The sequence below is a fragment of the Xenopus laevis genome, chromosome 4S, assembly GCF_017654675.1.
Source record: "Xenopus laevis strain J_2021 chromosome 4S, Xenopus_laevis_v10.1, whole genome shotgun sequence".
NCBI lineage: Eukaryota > Metazoa > Chordata > Amphibia > Anura > Pipidae > Xenopus > Xenopus laevis.
The window spans coordinates 28,374,874-28,397,364 of record NC_054378.1 but is presented as its reverse complement, the minus strand read 5'-3'; the positions used below and the strand labels follow the sequence as shown (position 1 = coordinate 28,397,364).

The following is a 22,491-nucleotide window of genomic DNA, read 5'->3' as shown; positions in this document are numbered from 1 at the left end:
TCTAAAGGCTTTAAAGTATATATATAAGTATAATAAATGCTATTGCATATGTACCCAAAACAGGGGTTATTTTGTTACAAAGTTATGATCATAAAATTGATAAGCCACCATACCACGTCAAGGTAAACCCCGAATGGCGGTCCCTAACTTGTTTTATATTTTATGTGCATTTTAGCATTACCTGTAATCAATGTCCGTTGAACGCTGTTTTTTTCACTGAAGGCTAAATCCTCCCCAGCCAGCAATCAGGCTTTTAAAGGAGAGATATTCCCAAAACAAACGCCCAATTTTAAAAGCATAGGATCACCACTAGTTTAAAGGGGGGGTATGGGGTGCTACAACCACTGAAGCTATGCCACAGCTCCTGGCTAAATATACAATATCAAAACAGGGGGGTTGTGGGAGCACTCTAAAGGCTTTAAAGTATATATATAAGTATAATAAATGCTATTGCATATGTACCCAAAACAGGGGTTATTTTGTTACAAAGTTATGATCATAAAATTGATAAGCCACCATACCACGTCAAGGTAAACCCCGAATGGCGGTCCCTAACTTGTTTTATATTTTATGTGCATTTTAGCATTACCTGTAATCAATGTCCGTTGAACGCTGTTTTTTCACTGAAGGCTAAATCCTCCCCAGCCAGCAATCAGGCTTTTAAAGGAGAGATATTCCCAAAACAAACGCCCAATTTTAAAAGCATAGGATCACCACTAGTTTAAAGGGGGGGTATGGGGTGCTACAACCACTGAAGCTATGCCACAGCTCCTGGCTAAATATACAATATCAAAACAGGGGGGTTGTGGGAGCACTCTAAAGGCTTTAAAGTATATATATATATATATAAGTATAATAAATGCTGTTGCTGTTGCAAATGCTGGTACATATGCAATAGCATTTATTATACTTATATATATACTTTAAAGTCACGTGACCCAACGTGATATATCCAAGTAACAATAAAGATGAGGATGCGATGCTGTGTTGAAATGGTGTGCCAAAAGGCACCTCCAAAATTTTTATTTGTGCGGAATATGGCCCAGACGTTTCAGGAGCTACCTGCTCCTTTCTTCAGTGGGTAAGTGCACAATGATACAAACATACAAGCAGTTTAAAAAAACATCAAGTGACTTATCCCCTCCCACCTAATTCAAAACACCCAATGGTCATTTCAAGTCCATCCGCGTCAATCCCGTCATCAAGGCATGGTATGGATTCTAGTATCGAATTACCGGAAATGTCATCATCTCATGGGTTGGAATGGTCGCATATCGGGAATGACGTCATGCCAACCAGTCTCTGCTTAATACGGCGCCATCTTTCCAACCATCCGTCAAAATTAAGCTATAGTTCTACGAATGATGTCATGCCGACCAGATTTCGGCTGACAGCGCAACCAATGGGAGATTATTCACCAGGGTGAAGACAATTGTGAGCGCAGGTAATAATGTGCTTCAATGTGATTTACAAACGTGCAGTGAAGAACTTATATTAACTGAAAGAATATAAAATCATGTGTCAAAAAAATCATCATAAGCAAACCTGCGACCATTCATATGTTATATCATATCAAAGTGCAATACAAGAAATACCAAAATAAGATAAAAATAAAATACCTTTACAAAAAAATCTTTTGTATTCAATATACTTATATACAGACGGGGTACTGCACACCCAGGTGCCTACCCCTCAAAGAGGTTATAATCTATATATATACTTATAGACTATAGGTAAAAGACTTACCATCTTCGGGAAACCCCTTTCCAATGTTAATCTAGATGATATTTAAGGTCATTTATCTTAAATCAGAGACCTAGTACAGATAATTAGACTCCAAATAATTTCAGCAAATTTATATAAAACAATGGTATTCAACATATAATCTGACTAAAGCAGAAGGAGTTGCACTCCGTGAACTTGAAAATAACAAAAAAATTGTAATCAAGCCGGCTGATAAAGGGGGACAAATTGTAATCCAGAATAAGAGTGACTACGAACAGGAAGTGTTTAGACAGTTGGGCAATGTTAAACATTATAAAGTATTACCAAATGACCCGGTCTTTGATATTATGAAGTTGATAGCCACAGAAGTGAAATATGCAGTAGATGACGGTATAATTAATGATATACAGGCACAATTTCTTATCAATAGACACCCGATAACCCCGGTATTATATACTCTACCGAAAGTACATAAAAATCCAACAAATCCTCCTGGACGTCCAATTGTAGCTGGCACTGACTCTGTCCTTCAACCATTAGCAGTCTTCTTAGATACATTTTTACAACCACTAGCCCAGGCGGGGCAATCATATCTGAGAGACACTACACATCTTTTGAATAAATTAAGAGAGATTCAAATGCCAGATAATAACTTTATTCTAGCTACTTTAGATGTGCAGAGTCTGTACACATCTATACCACATGAGGAGGGTATACAGACCTGTAGAGAAAGACTAGAACAAGACAACCTGGAACCTAGATTAATTGAATTTTTGGTAACATTGTTACAGATAGTATTGACTAGGAATTATTTCAGGTATGGGTCATTGTTCTATGAGCAGATTCAGGGGACAGCAATGGGGGCAAATATGGCGCCCTCTTATGCTAATATCTTTATGACAGCATTTGAGAAACAGTATGTTGATATTCAACATACATTTTTTGACTATATACATTGGTGGTGTCGCTATATAGATGACTGCTTTATGATCTGGACGGGGTCTGAAAAACAACTCATTGATTTTGTTGAGTATCTGAATACCTGTCACACTACAATTAAATTCACTTGCACTTCTTCCTTAGATACTGTTGAATTCCTGGATGTGAGGATTTACAAGGGTGAGGGCAGAGTAGAGACTGATCTTTATCAGAAACCAATGGCTACCAATAGCTATTTGCATGCTGCTAGTTTCCACCCAAGATCACAGGTACGTTCTATTCCATTTAGTCAGATGCTTCGCATCAAGAGGATAGTGAGCAATGCGTCCCTCTTACCAGGTAGAATTAATGACCTGAAAGGTAAATTTAAACAAAGAGGATATCGACAAACCTCCCTTGATGCTGCAGAACAAAAGATGCATACAATCGATAGAGATTCCCTACTTAACCGTAAACCCAGCACATCACAGGATAGACCAGTATTTGTACAGACCTATTGTCCGCTATCAAATGATATTAAGAATATCATTTTGAAAAATTGGCACATCCTACAGGATGATCTCCAATTTGGTAAGATTTTTAAAGAAAAACCTATGTTTGCTTTCAAGAGAGGGCGGAATTTGCGAGACAAGCTGGTACATGCTGATATGGAATCATCAGGTTTAAAACAAAGTTTTCTTTCTAAACCATTAGATGGGACATTCCCCTGCAGGAACTGCGCACAATGCAACAGCATTATTAAGGGGGATCAAGTGATGCACCCTACCACGGGAAAAGCTATTCAAATCTCAGGCTACCACACTTGCCTGAGTACCCATGTGGTATATTATCTAAAGTGTCCGTGTGGTTTGGGGTATGTAGGTAAAACGATTCAACATGTGAAGGACAGGATATCGAAGCATAAATCTGATATTGTTACAGATAAAAATACCCCTATTGCCAGGCACTTTAAAGAAAAAGGCCATAATGCATCTCAGCTAAGATTTCAAATACTGGAACAGGTTGCTAGGTCAAAGAGGGGTGGCAACAGGGATAGGAAATTATTACAATGCGAAGCAAGATGGACTTTTAGACTCAATACCGTTACGCCATATGGTCTTAATGAACATATTGAATACCATTGTTTTATATAAATTTGCTGAAATTATTTGGAGTCTAATTATCTGTACTAGGTCTCTGATTTAAGATAAATGACCTTAAATATCATCTAGATTAACATGAACATTGGAAAGGGGTTTCCCGAAGATGGTAAGTCTTTTACCTATAGTCTATAAGTATATATATAGATTATAACCTCTTTGAGGGGTAGGCACCTGGGTGTGCAGTACCCCGTCTGTATATAAGTATATTGAATACAAAAGATTTTTTTGTAAAGGTATTTTATTTTTATCTTATTTTGGTATTTCTTGTATTGCACTTTGATATGATATAACATATGAATGGTCGCAGGTTTGCTTATGATGATTTTTTTGACACATGATTTTATATTCTTTCAGTTAATATAAGTTCTTCACTGCACGTTTGTAAATCACATTGAAGCACATTATTACCTGCGCTCACAATTGTCTTCACCCTGGTGAATAATCTCCCATTGGTTGCGCTGTCAGCCGAAATCTGGTCGGCATGACATCATTCGTAGAACTATATCTTAATTTTGACGGATGGTTGGAAAGATGGCGCCGTATTAAGCAGAGACTGGTTGGCATGACGTCATTCCCGATATGCGACCATTCCAACCCATGAGATGATGACATTTCCGGTAATTCGATACTAGAATCCATACCATGCCTTGATGACGGGATTGACGCGGATGGACTTGAAATGACCATTGGGTGTTTTGAATTAGGTGGGAGGGGATAAGTCACTTGATGTTTTTTTAAACTGCTTGTATGTTTGTATCATTGTGCACTTACCCACTGAAGAAAGGAGCAGGTAGCTCCTGAAACGTCTGGGCCATATTCCGCACAAATAAAAATTTTGGAGGTGCCTTTTGGCACACCATTTCAACACAGCATCGCATCCTCATCTTTATTGTTACTTGGATATATCACGTTGGGTCACGTGACTGGAGGAGACGCTGAGCTGTAAAGTCACCATACATTGTAACCAAGTTTCGTGAGTGTATACAGTTTCTTTGTTTACTTATATATATATATATACACATCCTGACAACGGTTCAGAGAGAACCGAAACGCCCTGATGTGGGGTAGGCTGTAACACTCCAATAAAACCTTTTTATCACGACACCCGTGAGTGCTCCTAACTGTGTGTGTGTGTGTGTGTGTGTGTGTGTGTGTGTGTATATATATATATATATATATATATATATATATATATATATATATATATATATATATATATATATATATATATATATATATATATATATATATATATATATATGTATATATATATATATATATATATGTGTATATATATGTATATATATATATATACATATATATATATATATATATATATATATATATATATATATATATATATATATATATATATATATATATATAAGCAAAAGAAAAAAAACGCACCAACAGGTAATACAAAATACAAAAATAGAAAAACTTTTATTGATCAACGTTTCGGCTCGACCGCTGGAGCCATCTTTTTTTTTTTTGTTCCTGAAGACGGCTCCAGCCGTCGAGCCGAAACGTTGATCAATAAAAGTTTTTCTATTTTTGTATAAAGACCTGTTGGTGCGGTTTTTTCCTTTTGCTTACTATTATAGTTACATGTAACCAGCACACAGGCATTGCTTTCTTGGTTGTCCATGTGCACCGTGACCAAATTTGCTATATATATATATATATATATATATATATATATATATATATATATATATATATATATATATATAAACAGGGGGGTTGTGGGAGCACTCTAAAGGCTTTAAAGTATATATATATATATATATATATATATATATATATATATATATATATATATATATATAAGTATAATAAATGCTGTTGCATATGTACCCAAAACAGGGGTTATTTTGTTACAAAGTTATGATCATAAAATTGATAAGCCACCATACCACGTCAAGGTAAACCCCGAATGGCGGTCCCTAACTTGTTTTATTTTTTATGTGCATTTTAGCATTACCTGTAATCAATGTCCGTCGAACGCTGTTTTTTCACTGAGGGCTAAATCCTCCCCAGCCAGCAATCAGGCTTTTAAAGGAAAACAAAATAACCCCTGTTTTGGGTACATATGCAATAGCATTTATTATACTTTAGAGTCTCCCACAACCCCCCTGTTTTGATATTATATATATATATATATATATATATATATATATATATATATATATATATATATATATATATATATATATATATATATATATATATAACAGTGTTTCGCACCCCTAAGGGTACTTAGTCATGGGCTCTGATGACAGTCACAGGATGTGAGCATATATACACAAAACAACCATCAGACCACTGGGCTGATTTTTCCTTGGGGTACAACCTATACAGTCGTGACGGTTTGCACCTCAATGGAAGTCCACTGTGCTAGGGGAAAAAATGGCTAAGAGGTTGGAGGAGTGTTTAAACTAGACAAGGGGGGTGGGTGAGATAAAGAATTATGGCGAAGCTAGGGTAGACATGGAAGTAGGATTAGTATGGGGTCATGGGGGAGGATTGAGGGGACATATAGGAAAACAGACTAATATTAACAACATATAATTCTCCACTAAGTAATGCAAATTTCAAAAGTAAAACTAGTAACCTCTGCTGTATGCTGGCAAATGCACACAGTTTGTCAGGTGAAATGGGAGACCTAGAATTAATTGCATGCTCTAAAAATTATGATATAATTGGGACCTGGTGGGATGAAACATGTGACTAGACCGTGAATTTAAATGGTCACACCATTTTTAGGAGAGACAGAGGGATTAAAAAGGATGGAGGAGTGTGTTTGTATGTAAAGCCTGAATTGAAGCCATGCACTAAAGAAATAACCAGTGCTGGCACTGGTGAGGGAGTAGAATCCATCTGGGTAGAGATTTTGACTGGGCAAAAGGTTACAAAGAGAATTATCATTGATGTATGCTATAAACCACCTTGTATCAGTGACGAGTATGAAGCCCAGCTACTCTTACAGATAGAAGTGGCTTCACAGCTGGGTCAAGTTGTTGCTATGGGTGACTTCAATTATCCAGACATTGACTGGGATAATGGGGTTGCCAAGACAGAAAAAGCTAGTAGGTTTTTAAATGAATGACAACTTTTTATTCCAGCTAGTTCAAGAACCTACTAGGAATAATTCTCTTTTGGACCTTGTAATAACTAATAATACTGAACTCATCTCTAGTATTTGTGTGGGTGAGCATTTAGGGAATAGTGAATAGTGACCATAACATGGTGATGGAGATTCTGTTAGATAGTTAAATTTAAATTGGGTTGAAAAAAGACAAAGTCCATCAAGTTCAACCCCTCCAAATGAAAACCAGCATCCATACACACACCCCTCCCTACTTTTAATTAAATTATATATACCCATACCTATACTAACTATAGAGCTTAGTATCACAATAGCCTTTGATATTATGTCTGTCCAAAAATTCAACCAAGCCATTCTTAAAGGCATTAACTGAATCAGCCATCACAACATCATCCCGCAGTGCATTCTACAACCTCACTGTCCTGACTTAAGAACCCCCTACGTGTCAGGTATCAAGGCGAGTCTGAAGGTATGAGCCTCCCCCACGCTTCCCACTGAGTTGCGCCCTGAAAGTTGGTACAGGATGGTCCCAGATAAGGAATAGCAGGAGTGCTAAGTGAGCCCACAGAATAACAGTTCGATAAAGGACTCAGCACTTATCTGCAGTTGAAGAGACGAAGTCAGGAACAGGCCGGGTCATATACAGAGAACGATCAGGAAGCAGGTGCCAATTGAGGGCAATCCAGCAGAGTAGTCAGGGAAGCCAAGGTCGAGATCAGGAATAACAAACACAGGAATCCAGGGATAATCAGAAGAATAGTCAGGAACAAGCCGTAGTCGTAATCAGAGTAATCAACAGTAGTAAATACGCTTAGTGTCAGTAGAGACGATCACCTCGCATTGAGCCTAGGCCTGAGTGACCTTTTAACCCCAGGACGCATGTTTGCGTCAGAATGCGCGCCTGCGTCTGGACGCACGCGCGCATGTGAATGCGCGCTTGCGTCAAAACGCGCGCCTGCGTCTGGACGCACGCCCTCGCTAAAACGCGCGCGCATTAGAACATGCGCCCGCACTAGGAACAGGCGCCGACGTGGGGACATTGGCCAGAGGAGACGTTGGTTCAACCTGAGCCTGACCTGTTGGGACCTGACACTACGTTGCTAACTCTAAATGAAAGTTCTTTTCTTCTAGTCTAAAAGGGTTGGTCTCTGGTACGGTGATCCACTTTATGGGTAAAAAGGTCCCCTGCTATTTATCTATTATGTCCTCTAATGTACTTGTAAAGTGTAATCATGTCCCCTCGCAAGGGCCTTTTTTCCAGAGAAAGCAACCCCAACCTTGACAGTCTACCCTCATAATTTTAGTCTTCCATCCCTCTAACCAATTTAGTTGAACATCTCTGCACTCTCTCCAGCTCATTTATATCTGATTATCCACTCTTAAGGACTGGAGTCCAAAATTGCACTGCATACTCCAGATGAGGCCTTACCAGGGACCTATAACCCATAAAGAGGTATAATTATGTTTTCATCCCTTGAGTTAATGCCCTTTTTTATGCAAGACAGAACTTAATTTGCTTTAGTAGCCACAGAATGACACTGCCCAGAATTAGACAACGTGTTATCTACAAAAACCCCTAGATCCTTCTCATTTAAGGAAACTCCCAACACACTGCCATTAACTGTATAACTTGCATTTATATTATTTTTGCCAAAGTGCATAACCTTGCATTTATCAACATTGAACCTCACTTTCCAGTTTGCTGCCCAGTTTTCCAATTTAGACAAATCACTCTGCAAAGTGGCAGCTTCCTGCATGGAACCTATAGTTCTGCACAATTTAGTATCATCTGCAAAAATAGAAACAGTACTTTCAATGCCCACCTCCAGGTCATTAATAAACAAGTTGAAAAGCAAGGGACCTAGTACAGAGCCCTGCGGTACTCCACTAACAACACTGGTCCAATTAGAAAATGTTCCATTTACCACCACTCTTTGTAGTCTATCTTTTAGCCAGTTCTCTATCCAGGTACAAATACTATGTTCCAGGCCAACATTCCTTAATTTAACCAGTAACCTTTTGTTTGGCACTGTATCAAATGCTTTAGCAAAGTCTAAGTAAATCACATCCAATGCCATCCCAGAATCGAGGTCTCTACTTACCTTCTCATAAAAAGAAATTAAGTTAGTCTGGCAAGATCTATTACGCATAAAACCATGCTGGCACAAACTCATAGTATTATGATTTGCTATGAAGTCCAGTATTTTATCCTTTATTAACCCTTCCTACCACTGACGTCAGACTAACTGGCCTATAGTTTTGAGGCTGAGAACGGGATCCTTTTTTGAATAGAGGCACCACATTAGCAATTCACCAGTGTCTCGGCACTATACCAGATCTCAATTAATCCTGAAAAATTTAGTAAAGAGGTTTGGCAATCAAAGAGCTAAGATCGCTAAATACCCTGGGATGAATACCCTCTGGCCCCGGACCTTTGTTAATATTAACATGTTCTAGTCTCTTTTGAATTTCTTCATGTGTGAACCATGCATCATTAGTTGTATTACTAGAATTGGGACTATTAAGAAGGAAACCTTCACCTACTGGTTCCTCATTGGTGTAGACAGATGAAAAATATGAGTACAGAATCATGCGCTTTTATTTTGTTTTCATCAACCAGCTGACCCCCCTCTGATAGTAAGGGTCCCACCCCTTCCTGCTTCATTTTTTTACTATTAACATATTTAAAAAATCATTTTGGATTTTTTTTACTTCTTGCTGCAATATCCTTTGCTATATCAATTTTAGCTTGCCTTATAGCTTCTTTGCATGATTTATTGGCCTCTTTGTACCTTATAAATGATTTGGCTGTCCCAGCTAACTTGAAAGCCTTAAAAGCACATCTTTTCTTACCCATCTCAACACCAATGCTTCTATTGAACCAAAAAGGTTTTGCTTTGCAACAACGTTCCTGGCTTACAAGTGGAATATACTGACAAGTATATTTTTTAAGCAGCATTTTAAAGACTTTCCATTTTTGTTCTGTGTTTAACCCTGTGAAAAGCATTTCCCACTTAATATGTTGCAGAGATGCCCTTATACTGTCAAAGGTTGCACGTCTGAAATTTAGTGTTTTAGTTACTCCCTTATAGAATTGCTTCTGCAACAGAATCTCAAATGAGACCATGTTATGATCACTATTCCCTAAATGCTCACCCACACAAATGTTAGAGATGAGTTCAGTATTATTATTTATTACAAGGTCCAAAAGAGAGTTATTCCTAGTAGGTTCATGAACGAGCTGGAATAAAAAATTGTCATTCAGCATATTTACAAACCTACTAGCTTTTTCTGTCTTAGCAACCCCATTACCCCAGTCAATGTCTGGATAATTGAAGTCACCCATTGCAACAACTTGACCCAGCTGTGAAGCTGCTTGTATCTGCAAGAGTAGCTGGGCTTCATACTCGACACTTATACAAGGTGGTTTATAGTATACACCAATGATAATTCTTTTTGTAACTTTTTGCCCAGTCAAAATCTCTACCCAGATGGATTCTATACCCTCACCAGTGCCAGCTATTGTTATTTCTTTAGCGCATGGCTTTAAAATTCAGGCTTTACATACAAACACACTCCTCCACCCTTTGTTGCAGAATCAATTCTATAAGGGAGTAAATAAAACACTAAATTTTAGACTATGAAGATTTTAATTTATCCGGGTCATGGTATATCTAGTATAGGTAAATCTAAAAACAACTGGACTCGCTGAGTAATCATTGAAGATGTTTCACTACTCATCTGAGAAGCTTCTTCAGTTCAACTGACTGGTGTGGGAAATTCTCTGTATATAAACTCTTCCACTAATCCAATCACAATGGCAAATAGTAACTCTTCAAAGAGGTGACATCTGAAAATTCACAGAGGTGTTGATTCTGTGTAGTTACTGTGATAGGATTATCCAATGTGTCATGCAACTCCTAGAAACAGGTTTTACTTGTGAGAGTTGCAGTGTAGTGTGAAATGTTCTGAAACCACCGGGGTACAGATGTTAGAACAGCATTGTATGTAGCAGACAGGTGGTGTCGAAGGCCCCCGCCTCTGTTAAGTGATGGTTTCTCCACCTTGACATGAATCATCTCTTTCACACCTCGTTCAAACCAGTGGTCTTCTTTATCCAAGATTTGGACCTTGCTATCTTCAAAGGAATGTCCCTTGTCTTTTAGGTGTAGAAAGACAGCTGAGTTTTGGCCTGTTGAGTTTGCCCTCCTATGCTGGCATGGCGCATCACTGGAGTAATGTAGAGCATACACTGGACTCCATATACCACATTGCTTAGTTTTTCTTTTGGTGTTGGATCCCTTGGATGTACTAGTTTTTGTCTCAGATCATTAGCCCTAATTTCCAGTAATCTGGATGAACTGAACTTTTTCTACAATTTTGATAAAAAGAGTGCTATAATTATTATTTTTAAAATAGTCTGGGCTTTGTCCATGCCAAGTGGAAAATGACTTAGTACTTCACCATGCAGTCTGTAGGAGCATCAGTTAGCAGCTCTTAGGTCATGCCATGTATGGGACAGATTTCAGATTGTAGTGCTATTTTAGACAGAGTGCTCAGAGAGATGAATTACAGCTTTTGCAAATGTTTATAATATGGGACTGAATCACTGGTGAAGAAACTGTTGAAGCAGCATTAGACTCAGCCTACCCAAACAAAAAAATCCACCCTCCACTTATGGATTTGGGTATAGGGTGCCGAATGTGACATTACTATGGGCCCCATGATGGACACTAAAGGTCACTCTGCCACAGCTCCAATTACACCTGAGATGATTTTTACCAGCCTCCATTAACAACTTGAGGAACAAGACAAGAAACCCTCCGAAACAAAGTATAGCCGCTGATATTAACTGCCCAGTCATGCAACTCATTCGCCATGTTTTGGCCACACCGATCACACCATATTTTCCCTCCAGCTCTCCCATTTTACCAGTCAGACTTCTTGCATTTGCAAACATACATTTAATACTGGTACCCCTTGTAGGAACGTCGTTGCAAAGCAAAACCTTTTTGGTTCAATAGAAGTGTTGGTGTTGAGGTGGGTAAGAAAAGACGTGCTTTTAAGGCTTTCAAGTTAGCTGGGACAGCCAAATCACTTATAAAGTACAAGGAGGCCACTAAATCATGCAAAGAGGCTATAAGCCAAGCTAAAATTGATATGTAAAAGGATATTGCAGCAAGCAGTAAAAAGAATCCAAAATAATTTTTTTAAATATGTTAAAATAATTGAAAAATGTAAAATAAATGAAGCAGGAAGGGTGGGACCTTTAATATCAGAGGGGGTCAGCTGGTTGATGAAAACAAAAAAAAGTACAGATTCTGAACTCATATTTTTCATCTCTCTACACAAATGAGGAACCAGCTAATGAAGGTTTCCTTCTTAATACTGTAGTCCCAATTCTAGTAATACAACTAATGATGCATGGTTCACACATGAAGAAATTCAAAAGATACTAGGACATATTAAGATAAACAAAGGTCCGGGGCCGCCACGTGGGTAGCGGCGTCGGTGCAACAACGCCAGCACACCTGTCACCACGTGATGACCCCAGCTGACGCGGGACGCTGCGCCAGCGCCGAATTGGCACCAAAATTCTAAATAAAAGTGCGCCCAGTACTCTCCATCACTGCCCAATTATAGGATCTGTTTATTAGCGTTCCTGGGTGCTTTATTTTTGTTATTCTGGACTTTGAACCCCTGCCTGGACTTTGATTCTGATCTTTTCTGCCTGCCGTTGAACCCTTGCTTTGAACCTTGTTTTTGCCTTAACCCTTGCCTGTACCTTGAATCTGAACTCTAACCCTAAAGGCTTCCTCCTTGGTCCTGACTCCCCCGCTGGGAGCCGATAGGCCCCTGACATTATAATTGGGCCATGGACCCCACTGAGGAAGCTAAGCCTGATGTCGGACGAGCACTTCGGGGATTGGCTTCCCGCATGGAAGATTATGAAGCTCAACAGTTCGGCATTGGGCAAGTACTCTATTCTCTCCTCTCTCGTATGCCTCCGGTATCTCCAGTTGCCCGCAATCCTCCCATGGCCACTGTTCCTCTGGCTGCTGTCTCTTCTGCTGGGGAGCCACGCATCCCGCCTCCTCATTATAATGGGGATCCACACACCTGCAGAGGTTTTGCTACGCAGTTCCAGATCCAATTCAAGTTTCAACCTTTGCACTACCCCAGTGAACGTGCCAAGGTGGGATATGTGATGTCTCGATTGGAGGGCAAACCACTCGAGTGGGCAACATCTCTCTGGGAGAAGAATTCTCCATTGACCTTTGATAAACAAAGCATTCCTACAGGTTTTTCTCACTGTGTTTGATGCCCCAGGACGAGTCACTAATGTGTCTTCTTGGCTCTTGCAGCTCTGACAGAGAAACCGTAGTGCTAGTGACTACGCTTTTGACTTTAGAACTTTAATCGCTGAGACCTCCTGGAATGAAGAGGCATACAAGGCTGTATTCTACCAAGGGCTGTCAATGAGACTTAAAGATGACCTGGTTTCCAGGGAATTTCCTGATTCTCTGGAGGATTTAATTGCTCTTATTGTTAAAGTGGATACTCGTCTTAGAGAGCATGAAGTTGACAGAGAGCGCAGTAAAAGATTCCAACCTACACTGGACCCACGCTTTCAAAGACCTCTGTTGCCTGCACCGTCCCAGCAGTCTTCCACTGGAACCAATGCAAGTTGGAAGAGCTCGTCTCTCTGAGCAAGAAAGATTTGTAGACGGATGGCGGGTTTATGTCTGTACTTTGGTGGTCAATCTCACTTTGCCAATGCTTGTCCTGTGAGGCCTAAGTTTTTTTTTTCCAAAGGTAAATCCAGGGTAACGCATGTAGGGGGCGTTACTTCTCAATCTCAAGAGAACTCTCACAGGTTTCTTCTGCTTTTTCAGTTTCGGCTGGCCACTAAGACGATTTTCGGCTCTGCTTTCATCGACTCTGGGGCTGCTGGGAATTTCATGGATGCTCTCTTTGCCAAGTATATGGATGTTCACCTATATCCATTGTCTACTCCCCTTCGGGTTACTGCTATTGACGACAAGCCTCTTACATCCGAGTTTATCTCCATGACGACAGGGAGTTACCGGTGCAGGTTGGGACTTTATATAAAGAAAAGTTATCATTCCTGATTATTTCCTGCCCTTCTGTTCCTGTTGTCTTGGGTCTTCCCTGGCTGTGCTTGCATAACCCCACCATTGATTGGTCTTCTGGACAGATCTCTTGTTGGAGCCCATTCTGTCAACAGCACTGTCTTCCCGCCAAACCCCTACAGAGGGTGAATGTCTCTATAACAGATTTAAAGACGCTGCCCTCCTTCTACAAGGAATTCTCTGATGTCTTCTGTAAAAAGTCTGCAGAGTACCTTCCCCCACATTGATACTATGACTGCCCAGTTGACCTCCTTCCGGGAACCATGCCCCCTAGGGGTCGCCCTTATCCTCTCTCCCCAGCAGAGACTACCGCCATGAAAGACTATATCCAGGAAAATCTCCAGCGGGGGTTTTATTCATCCCTCTACCTCTCCCGCAGGGGGTGGTTTCTTCTTCGTGGAGAAGAAGTATGGTGGTCTATGTCCCTGTATAGATTACCAATGACTTAAGAATCGGTATCCCTTGCCTCTGATTGCTGAACTTTTTGACCAACTGAGAGGGGCCAAGATCTTCACGAAGTTGGATCTACGCGGGGCATACAACCTCATCCTCATTCGTGAGGGTGATGAATGTTAGAAGGCCTTCAACACTCGAGAGCATTATGACTATCTCGTAATGCCCTTTGGCCTCTGTAATGCCCCAGCCGTCTTTCAAGAATTTGTGAACAACATTTTCCGGGATCTCTTGGGTAAATCTGTGGTTGTGTACCTAGATGACATCCTGATCTTCTCCAAGGACCTAGTAGGCCATCGCTCCCAGATAAAGGAAGTACTCTCTCGTCTCAGGAAGAACTCTCTCTTTGCCAAGCTGGAGAAATGTGTCTTTGAGGTATTCAAGATCCCCTTTCCTAGGTTACATCATCTCCCCAGAGGGTTTCAAGATGGATCCCGCCAAAGTGTCCGCAATTCAGGAATGGCCCCTTCCTTTGAGTACCAAGGCAATTCAAAGATTCATCGGGTTTGCCAATTACTACCGACAATTCATCAAGGTATTCTCCTCTCGTATTGCACCTATTCTGGCTCTCATTCGAAAAGGGGGTAAACCCAATTCATGGCCCCCTTCAGCGGTAGAAGCATTTCAGACCCTGAAAGATGCTTTCACCTCCGCTTCTGTCCTTTGACATTCTGATCCGGGGGTTCCCTTCTCCATTGAGGTGGATGCATCCGAGGTTGGAGTTGGCGCTATCTTGTCCTAAAGACATCTTGCCGATGGGAAGCTACACCATTGTGCTTTTTTCTCCAAAAAGTTTTCTCCTGCGGAGCAGAATTACGATGTGGGAAACCGTGAACTCTTGGCAGTCAAGCTTGCTCTCGAAGAGTGGTGTCACCTCCTTAAAGGATCCTCTATCCCAGTCACGATCTATACTGACCATAAAAACTTAAATCGCTCAAGAGACTGAATCCCCAACAGGCAAGGTGGGCTCTCTTCTTTTCTCGCTTCAACTTTATCCTGACTTAATCGCCCTGGTTCCAAGAATCAGAAAGCAGATGCTCTATCCCGAAGTTTCACTCCGGTGGATCGTCTTCCTGAAAAGCAAGAACCATTTATTCCTCCTGCCAAGATTATTTCATCTCTGTTTCCTCAATTTGCTGAACAAATCTTGGCTGGTCAGCCTTCTGCTCCTCCTGTTACTCCCATTGGGATGGCATTAATACCCTCTGAGTTTCGACTGTCCTTCCTACAACAGACTCTTTGTTCCCTGCAGGCTGGACATCCGGGTTCAGAAAAGACTCGAGTTATTACGACGTCTTGTCTGGTGGCCCACTATTCGTAAAGACGTCAAAGACTTTGTTGCTGCCTGCACCATTTGTGCCCCTTCCAAGACTACCCATATTCGCCCTAGTGGGTTATTACAACCTCTACCCATCCCCTCTCATCCATGGACTCAGCAATGGACTTTATTGTAGAGGGAACACTGTGATCTGGGTTGTTATTGACCGCTTTAGTAAAATTGCACATTTTATTCCCCTGCGAAAACTTCCCTCTGCGGTGGAACTATCCCAGTTCTTCATCCAGTATATTTTGCACCTACATGGCTTTCCAGCGGAACTAGTCTCTGACAGAGGATCCCAGTTCGTATCCAGGTTTTGGCGTTCCTTATGTAAAGCGTTGGGCATTTCTCTCCATTTTTCCTCTGCCTATCACCCTCAAACTAATGGGGCAGCGGAGCGAGTGAACCAAGCCCTTGAGCAATTCCTAAGAAATCATGTTTCTCTCTGTCAAGATGATTGGTCTGACCTCCTCCAGTGGGCAGAATTCGCTCATAATAATGCTAGTCACACTTCCACTGGAAGATCTCCGTTCCTGTCGGTGTATGGTCTGCATCCACAAGCATTCCCACAGGACTTTCTACTATCTGACGTTCCCGCCGCTGATGACCACATGGCTCATATGTCTGCTATTTGGGCGGCAACCAAATCTAATCTTGAAAAGAGTGCTCTGGTGCATAAGACTTTTGCGGACCGCAAAAGGAAGTCCTCTCCACCTTATAAAGTTTGAGATAAAGTGTGGCTTTCTTATAAAAACATTAATCTGAAAATCCATTCTCCTAAATTGGGTCTAAAGTTCATTGGTCCTTTTTTCATCTCTGAGATTATCAATCCTGTTCTTCAACTTCCTCCTGAGATGCGGATTCCTAATGTGTTTCATGTCACCCTGGTGAAACCAGTTATTTACAACCGCTTCTCTTCCACTCAGTCTACTCCTTCTTCCATACCTGTGGACGGCCAACTAGAGTATGAAGTGGAAAAAATCTTGGATTCCAGACTCTCCAGGGGATCTTTTCAGTACCTCATCAAGTGGAAGGGTTTTGGTCCAGAAGAATGCTCTTGGGAGAGACACTCCGATGTTCATGCCCCCCGCCTTGTGAGGGAATTCTACACTAACTTTCCTCAAAAACCTAGACGTAGTGGTCCAGTGGCACCCCGTGGGGGGGTACTGTCACGAACGCTGCCACCCGGAGCTCTGGGTAGCGGCACCGGGGCAACAACGCCAGCGTGCCTGTCGTCATGTGATGACGCCGGCACGTCGCCTCTGATGTGGGACGCTGCGCCAGTGCCGAATTGGCTCCAAAATTCAAAATAAAAGTGAACCCAGTATTCTCCATCACTGCATGAATATAGGAATTTCATCCATCGATCGATGAAAAATCATTCGATCGATGGAGGAAATACTTCGCACAACGGTCAAATTCTGTGAAAAAAACTTCAACTTCGATATTCGAAGTTGAAGTAAAGCCATTCGATGGTCGAACTTCTAAGTATTTACTGTATCACTTTGAAATTCGACCCTTGATAAATCTGCCCCTATGTGACCTGAGTGTGGCCTAGAGGCTTAGAGTGTCAGCATTTATATCAAACCTAGTGGTTACTGAAGCAGGGATATCATGCAGGGAAGAAGAGTTGGAAAGTCACTGTTGTAAGAGCCATGTTATTGGCTGACAAAGGTAAATAAGGACATCTTAACACACTAGTACCATGTTAGTGTAAAAATATGAAACTGTAAAGTCCAGCAACTGATATATTTTCGAGTGACATAAACTGAACATTAGTGCTGTGAATCTTTTTAAAGCAGAACTGCAATGTTTGTACAAATGTTGTTAAAAGTAATACTATTATTTTATTTGTAAGCAGAACCATGCTTAAAATTAGTTTATTTTAGTATATTAGTTTAGTAAACTTAGTTTATTGTTTTCAACAACATTTACAAATGTAAATGGAGTTTAGAAGGAAATAAAGGCATATTTTCATGCAGCCAGGATACACTTTTTCTTTATGGTTGTCCAGTATTTTGTATCAATTATGGGTATCATAAAAAATTAAAATGCCATTGAAGTGAAAAAGTGCATCATGAATTACAAAGGCTGTAATTGGAAAAAAACACTATTAATTGGTCAATTGCAATTGTCAGCGCATGGTAATTAAGTCAGAAGTTATTCGCCAAGGTAGCAGTCGCGTTAAACAAAATGTGTCTTTTTGCAGATTATGTCAGTCATATCACTGCAGCTGCGATTACCCAAGCATTATTTTTGTTTAACACTACTTTTCAGTACACTTTGGTAGTAATTATTCATGGGCTAATGACACTGTTGTCACAACTAGATGGCATGTTACAAATATAGAAATTGTAACATTTAACCTTTCCTGCAGTAGGAAAAGATAAAGCGCTTTATTAAACATTCTTTGGTATGATAACAGCATTATTTACATTTTTTAAATTCCTGACCTGAGTGGTTTATTTCAGGTTTCAGTGTTTTTTTTTACTTATTTACAATTATTAGCAAAGAAAGAAGTACAATTAACATGTCCACCAGGAACAGCGCAACAATGTCTTACACATATCGTCAAACACGAGAAACATAATGTATAACCAAGTGCGATAAAATATGTGCTTGAGTTGAGTTCAGATTAAATAATCATTGAAAATATCGTACAGCAATATGTGTAATACAGCGGTATAAATACCAGGGCAGCTGCATATGCAACTGTACCTGGGCCCGTGTCTCAACCATTAGGGCATGCCAAAGAAGCTGTGCTCAATTCAAGAAAATCTAAGGTGAGAGCAAACACGCAACGAGTTTCCCGGTGGTTGGGCGCCATAGGTGTAAGTAGATTATAAACCCCATCCTCATATACCTTCTCAATTAATATTTCATTTCACACAATAAAATTATTGGAACTACATTTATGTGGATGCATACCTGCATAAAATACTTGGGAGTCAGAATCACTCATATGACACCTTAAGTGAGCCTAATTGCAAGGATTCTATAAAACAACTCATGTTAGTTATCAATGTGGATTCATCAATATGTGTGTTTATCTACTGTATAGTAAATCAAAGGGTCCCAGACTTCAAGCAAGTTTTTCATAAGTAAACATTGTCAATTCTAGATTTAACTTTAGGAAAGGCAATATACAATATGCATTTCTACTGAACATTTTATATGTACCCAAATATGACATGCCCCTACATTATGACTTGCATTTAGAATCTTAAAATATAGCCTAATATTTACTGAAGCACCCGTTGATTTATGTTTGTATGCATTATGTATTTTTGAGTTATTCAAAGACAATGGGCACCTTTACAAGACTACCTTGTTACCGCATCATATAGTTCTTCGTAGTTCTTATTGTTCTACCCCCATCTGCTGTTCTGAAATCAGTATTACATTGCTTTTGTATTCCCCTTCTATAATTTCCCAATTTGTTGTCTTTTATAGGTGTGGAATTTAAGCTCAAATGTGCCAGTAACTCACTTCATCTGCTGTGTCTAAACTATATATTTCAGAACTGATTAATACTGCATTTACAACAACTGTATAAGACCATTAAGGTTTTATAATAGTGAACAAATAGGGCACATTTTCTAACGTGTTTAAGGCAAAATTAATGTGTGGTTTACAACTGGCTACCATCAATTCAACTTTGCAACACTCTAATGATTCACAGCAGCAAAGCAGACATTTGCTTTCAATGCTATTACTGCAACCAAACAATTTGTGATTGTTCCTCAACTGCTGCACATGAGCAAATTTGCAGTAATGTTAATGTTCTATTGTCTCTTATTCACCAGACATAATACATGATTCGACTCCAGACGTAGCATTATCTTAGGTATTTGATTTGCTCTGCAACCCTAAAGTATTATTTTAAAAAGTTAATTAAGATATATATGTTTAGTTGTTTTTATGTATATCTTACTCTGCTTATGAAATTAAAAATTGCATTTAAATAACATTTTTATAGCAATGGGATGTTATTGACTTGTAGGAATAACATAAACAGATGTGCATCTATTTAAACTTGATATAAGTTACAATTCTCATTAAACATTTCTGTCAAATTTAATTTTGTAGTGACTAAGGTAAAATATGTCTTTTTCTTCATAATACAACAATACTGTCAGTGTAAGGTTATTACAAATGGAAAGGCCTTGGATTGAAATAGAGTATGACCTGTATATTGCTTTCCACAATAAAGACATAAGCACAGTCACATTATTCAAGGTTTTCAATCCATCATTCAATTTCATGCATCTTGTGAAACACTCAAATGAAGGTTTTAGAAAAAAAAGTCTTTATAATGTATGATTCCTGCAATGAATTTAATTTCCCTTCCAATATATATTAAAAGCAATAACAGTAAACTAAAAAATAGGGGGATTAAATAAAAATAAATTGGGGATTTTTTTGTTTGTTTTTTTAGTTCATAATAAAAAAACAGAAACACCGGACCTCTTTAACCTATTAGGGGTTCTGTTGACAAAATAAGCGAATCACTGGCACACAGGTATGCTAACACCAAGTTTTACCTTGTTATTTTATACTGCTTCAGATCTTTGTAAGTAATTTCCAGAGGAAGTCACTCTAAGAAAAGAACATGTTAAAAAATTACACAGTTTTTTTACATGGCAAAGCCTGCAGACGTGTGGAAAATTTGTCTCTGTTGTTAGACCGCAGAATAAATCTGCCCCTATGTCTGCAAAACACAGAAAGAAATTTTTAGTGTTCAGTCTAACTCACATTGTGGCTTTGACCAGCTGCCGTAGACACCATTGTCTCAGCGCTCAGTCTAACCCATACTCTGGAGTTGACCAGTAAATGATAAAAAGACAATATTTGTACACAAAGAGAAAGAGAAAAATTGCCAGCTCACTGTTTGGTATTAACGCCTAATTTTTGTAATAATTATTTTTAAAGGCACACTTTGGGCAAAATATGTAAGCTCATGTGCCACGTCAAGGCCCCTCATTGTACACAAGTCATACACTGTTTGTGAGCATTATAAGTTTGTAGTACATTTAAAATCAAGTCCCCCAGCAACCAATGTGAGTAGTAAGACCATTGTGCACTTACCCTTAGCTCAGGAGCTCTAGTGGAAAAGTAGGGAGCTTTTAAGCCCCAGCCAACAAACATTCACCTATCAATAATTACCTTCCTACACTATCTATTAGCATTTTAAATTTGTAGTGCATCTAAAATCAAGTCCCCCTGTAAACAATGTGAATGAGTAATAAGACCATGGTGCATTTCCCCTTAACTCAGGGGCTATAGTGAAAAAGCAAGTAGCTTTTAAGCCCCAGCCAATTAACATACATCTATAAGTAATTCCCTGTTTTAAAGGTTAAATGGCAGCCATAGGCAATATTTGGCTACAATTTCTTCACTAAACAAATCGTCAACGATCGGTCTAACTCACACTGTGACGTTGACTAGCTGCCATAGACATCGATGTCTGGTTGGTTCTAGGAAACAGTCAGTACTGAGGCAGAGGTAAACAGGTCAGTTGTATAAATTAAAGGGCAAATTCACAATTTTTACTATGAGTTCGAGGACTGTTCACACTGGATGCTGTGCGTACCAAAAAAAAAAAAAGTACTGCAATCTGCAACTTAAAGGGGAAATATCTTGAAAATGAAAATTATACAAATGAGTCATTGAATCAAGTTATTCAATTCTTGAAATATAATGTATTAAACATTAATACAGTTTTTAAGATATTCCAGTTATTATATTGGCCGCATTGGTAGCTGAATTTCTCCTGCCTGGCTTCTGTGCTGGAGTCAAATGTACTTGACTGACAGGTCTGCTCTCACTTTTTTATTGGCTGTCACTGCTGTTAATCCTCAGTCTTTTGTAACACTTACCCTCCAGAAAAGCAGCTCATGGGCTTCCCCCTACTTCTCCTGAGAGGCACATAAATCTCCTGCTCTTTCTTTTTTCAACCCCCCTCCCCTTTCTTACAGGGAACACTGCAGGACAGAACTGAGCTACCATTTTGTCTTTCTGGGGGGAGCAGGAGTTATGTGCTAGTCGGTTATAGAATGAAGAAGGATGCTTTTGAAGTTACTTCACTAGCGAAGCTATTGGCTTTCTGTGTGCCTTTCTGGAGAGGAGGGAGAGAGCAGGAGTTCTGTGTGTGTAGAAACTGAGAATAAAGTCTTTAACACCACTAAACTAAAAACTAGCAAGCAGGAGATAGGGAACAAAGTTCTATATTGTGTAGTACATATTGTAATACAGTAAGGCTGATGCCATGTGACTGTGTAAGGAAGGAATGCTGGGAAAGAAGAAGTCAAGGCAGGAAGGCAAGGAGAGAGCAGACGCAGATCTGGCAGCAGCAGGGAGACAGAGATCCCTGGGAAGTAAAGTTGTTAAAGTGCAGGGAAAGCTGCACCAACTGCAGATTCCACATAGTGTGTCAGTGAGTGTCAGCCAGGGAAGGACTTTATTCTTCATTAAGGCCCCTCAGGTTCCTGTTTCAATAGGCCTTCACTGTAGATATTGCAGATCTAGGGCCTAGTTAGGGACTTAGGGAATTGTTCCATAAGAACCAGAAGGTTCATCAGTCAGGTCCCTTCTCTGATCATGGTAGGTTAGATCCCAGGTTCCAGCGCCCATTAGGTTTAATTACTTGCT

General features: G+C 39.7%; 1 protein-coding gene across 1 annotated transcript; it reads left to right on the top strand.

Moving 5' to 3' along the window:
- Positions 1 to 1,888: 1,888 nt before the first annotated feature.
- On the top strand, positions 1,889 to 4,281 carry LOC121393210. Its single transcript, XM_041561099.1, has 2 exons — positions 1,889 to 2,933; positions 4,161 to 4,281. Exons 1-2 carry the CDS (start codon positions 2,073 to 2,075, stop codon positions 4,167 to 4,169), a joined length of 870 nt encoding a protein of 289 aa, XP_041417033.1. The 5' UTR covers positions 1,889 to 2,072; the 3' UTR covers positions 4,170 to 4,281.
- Positions 4,282 to 22,491: the final 18,210 nt, after the last annotated feature.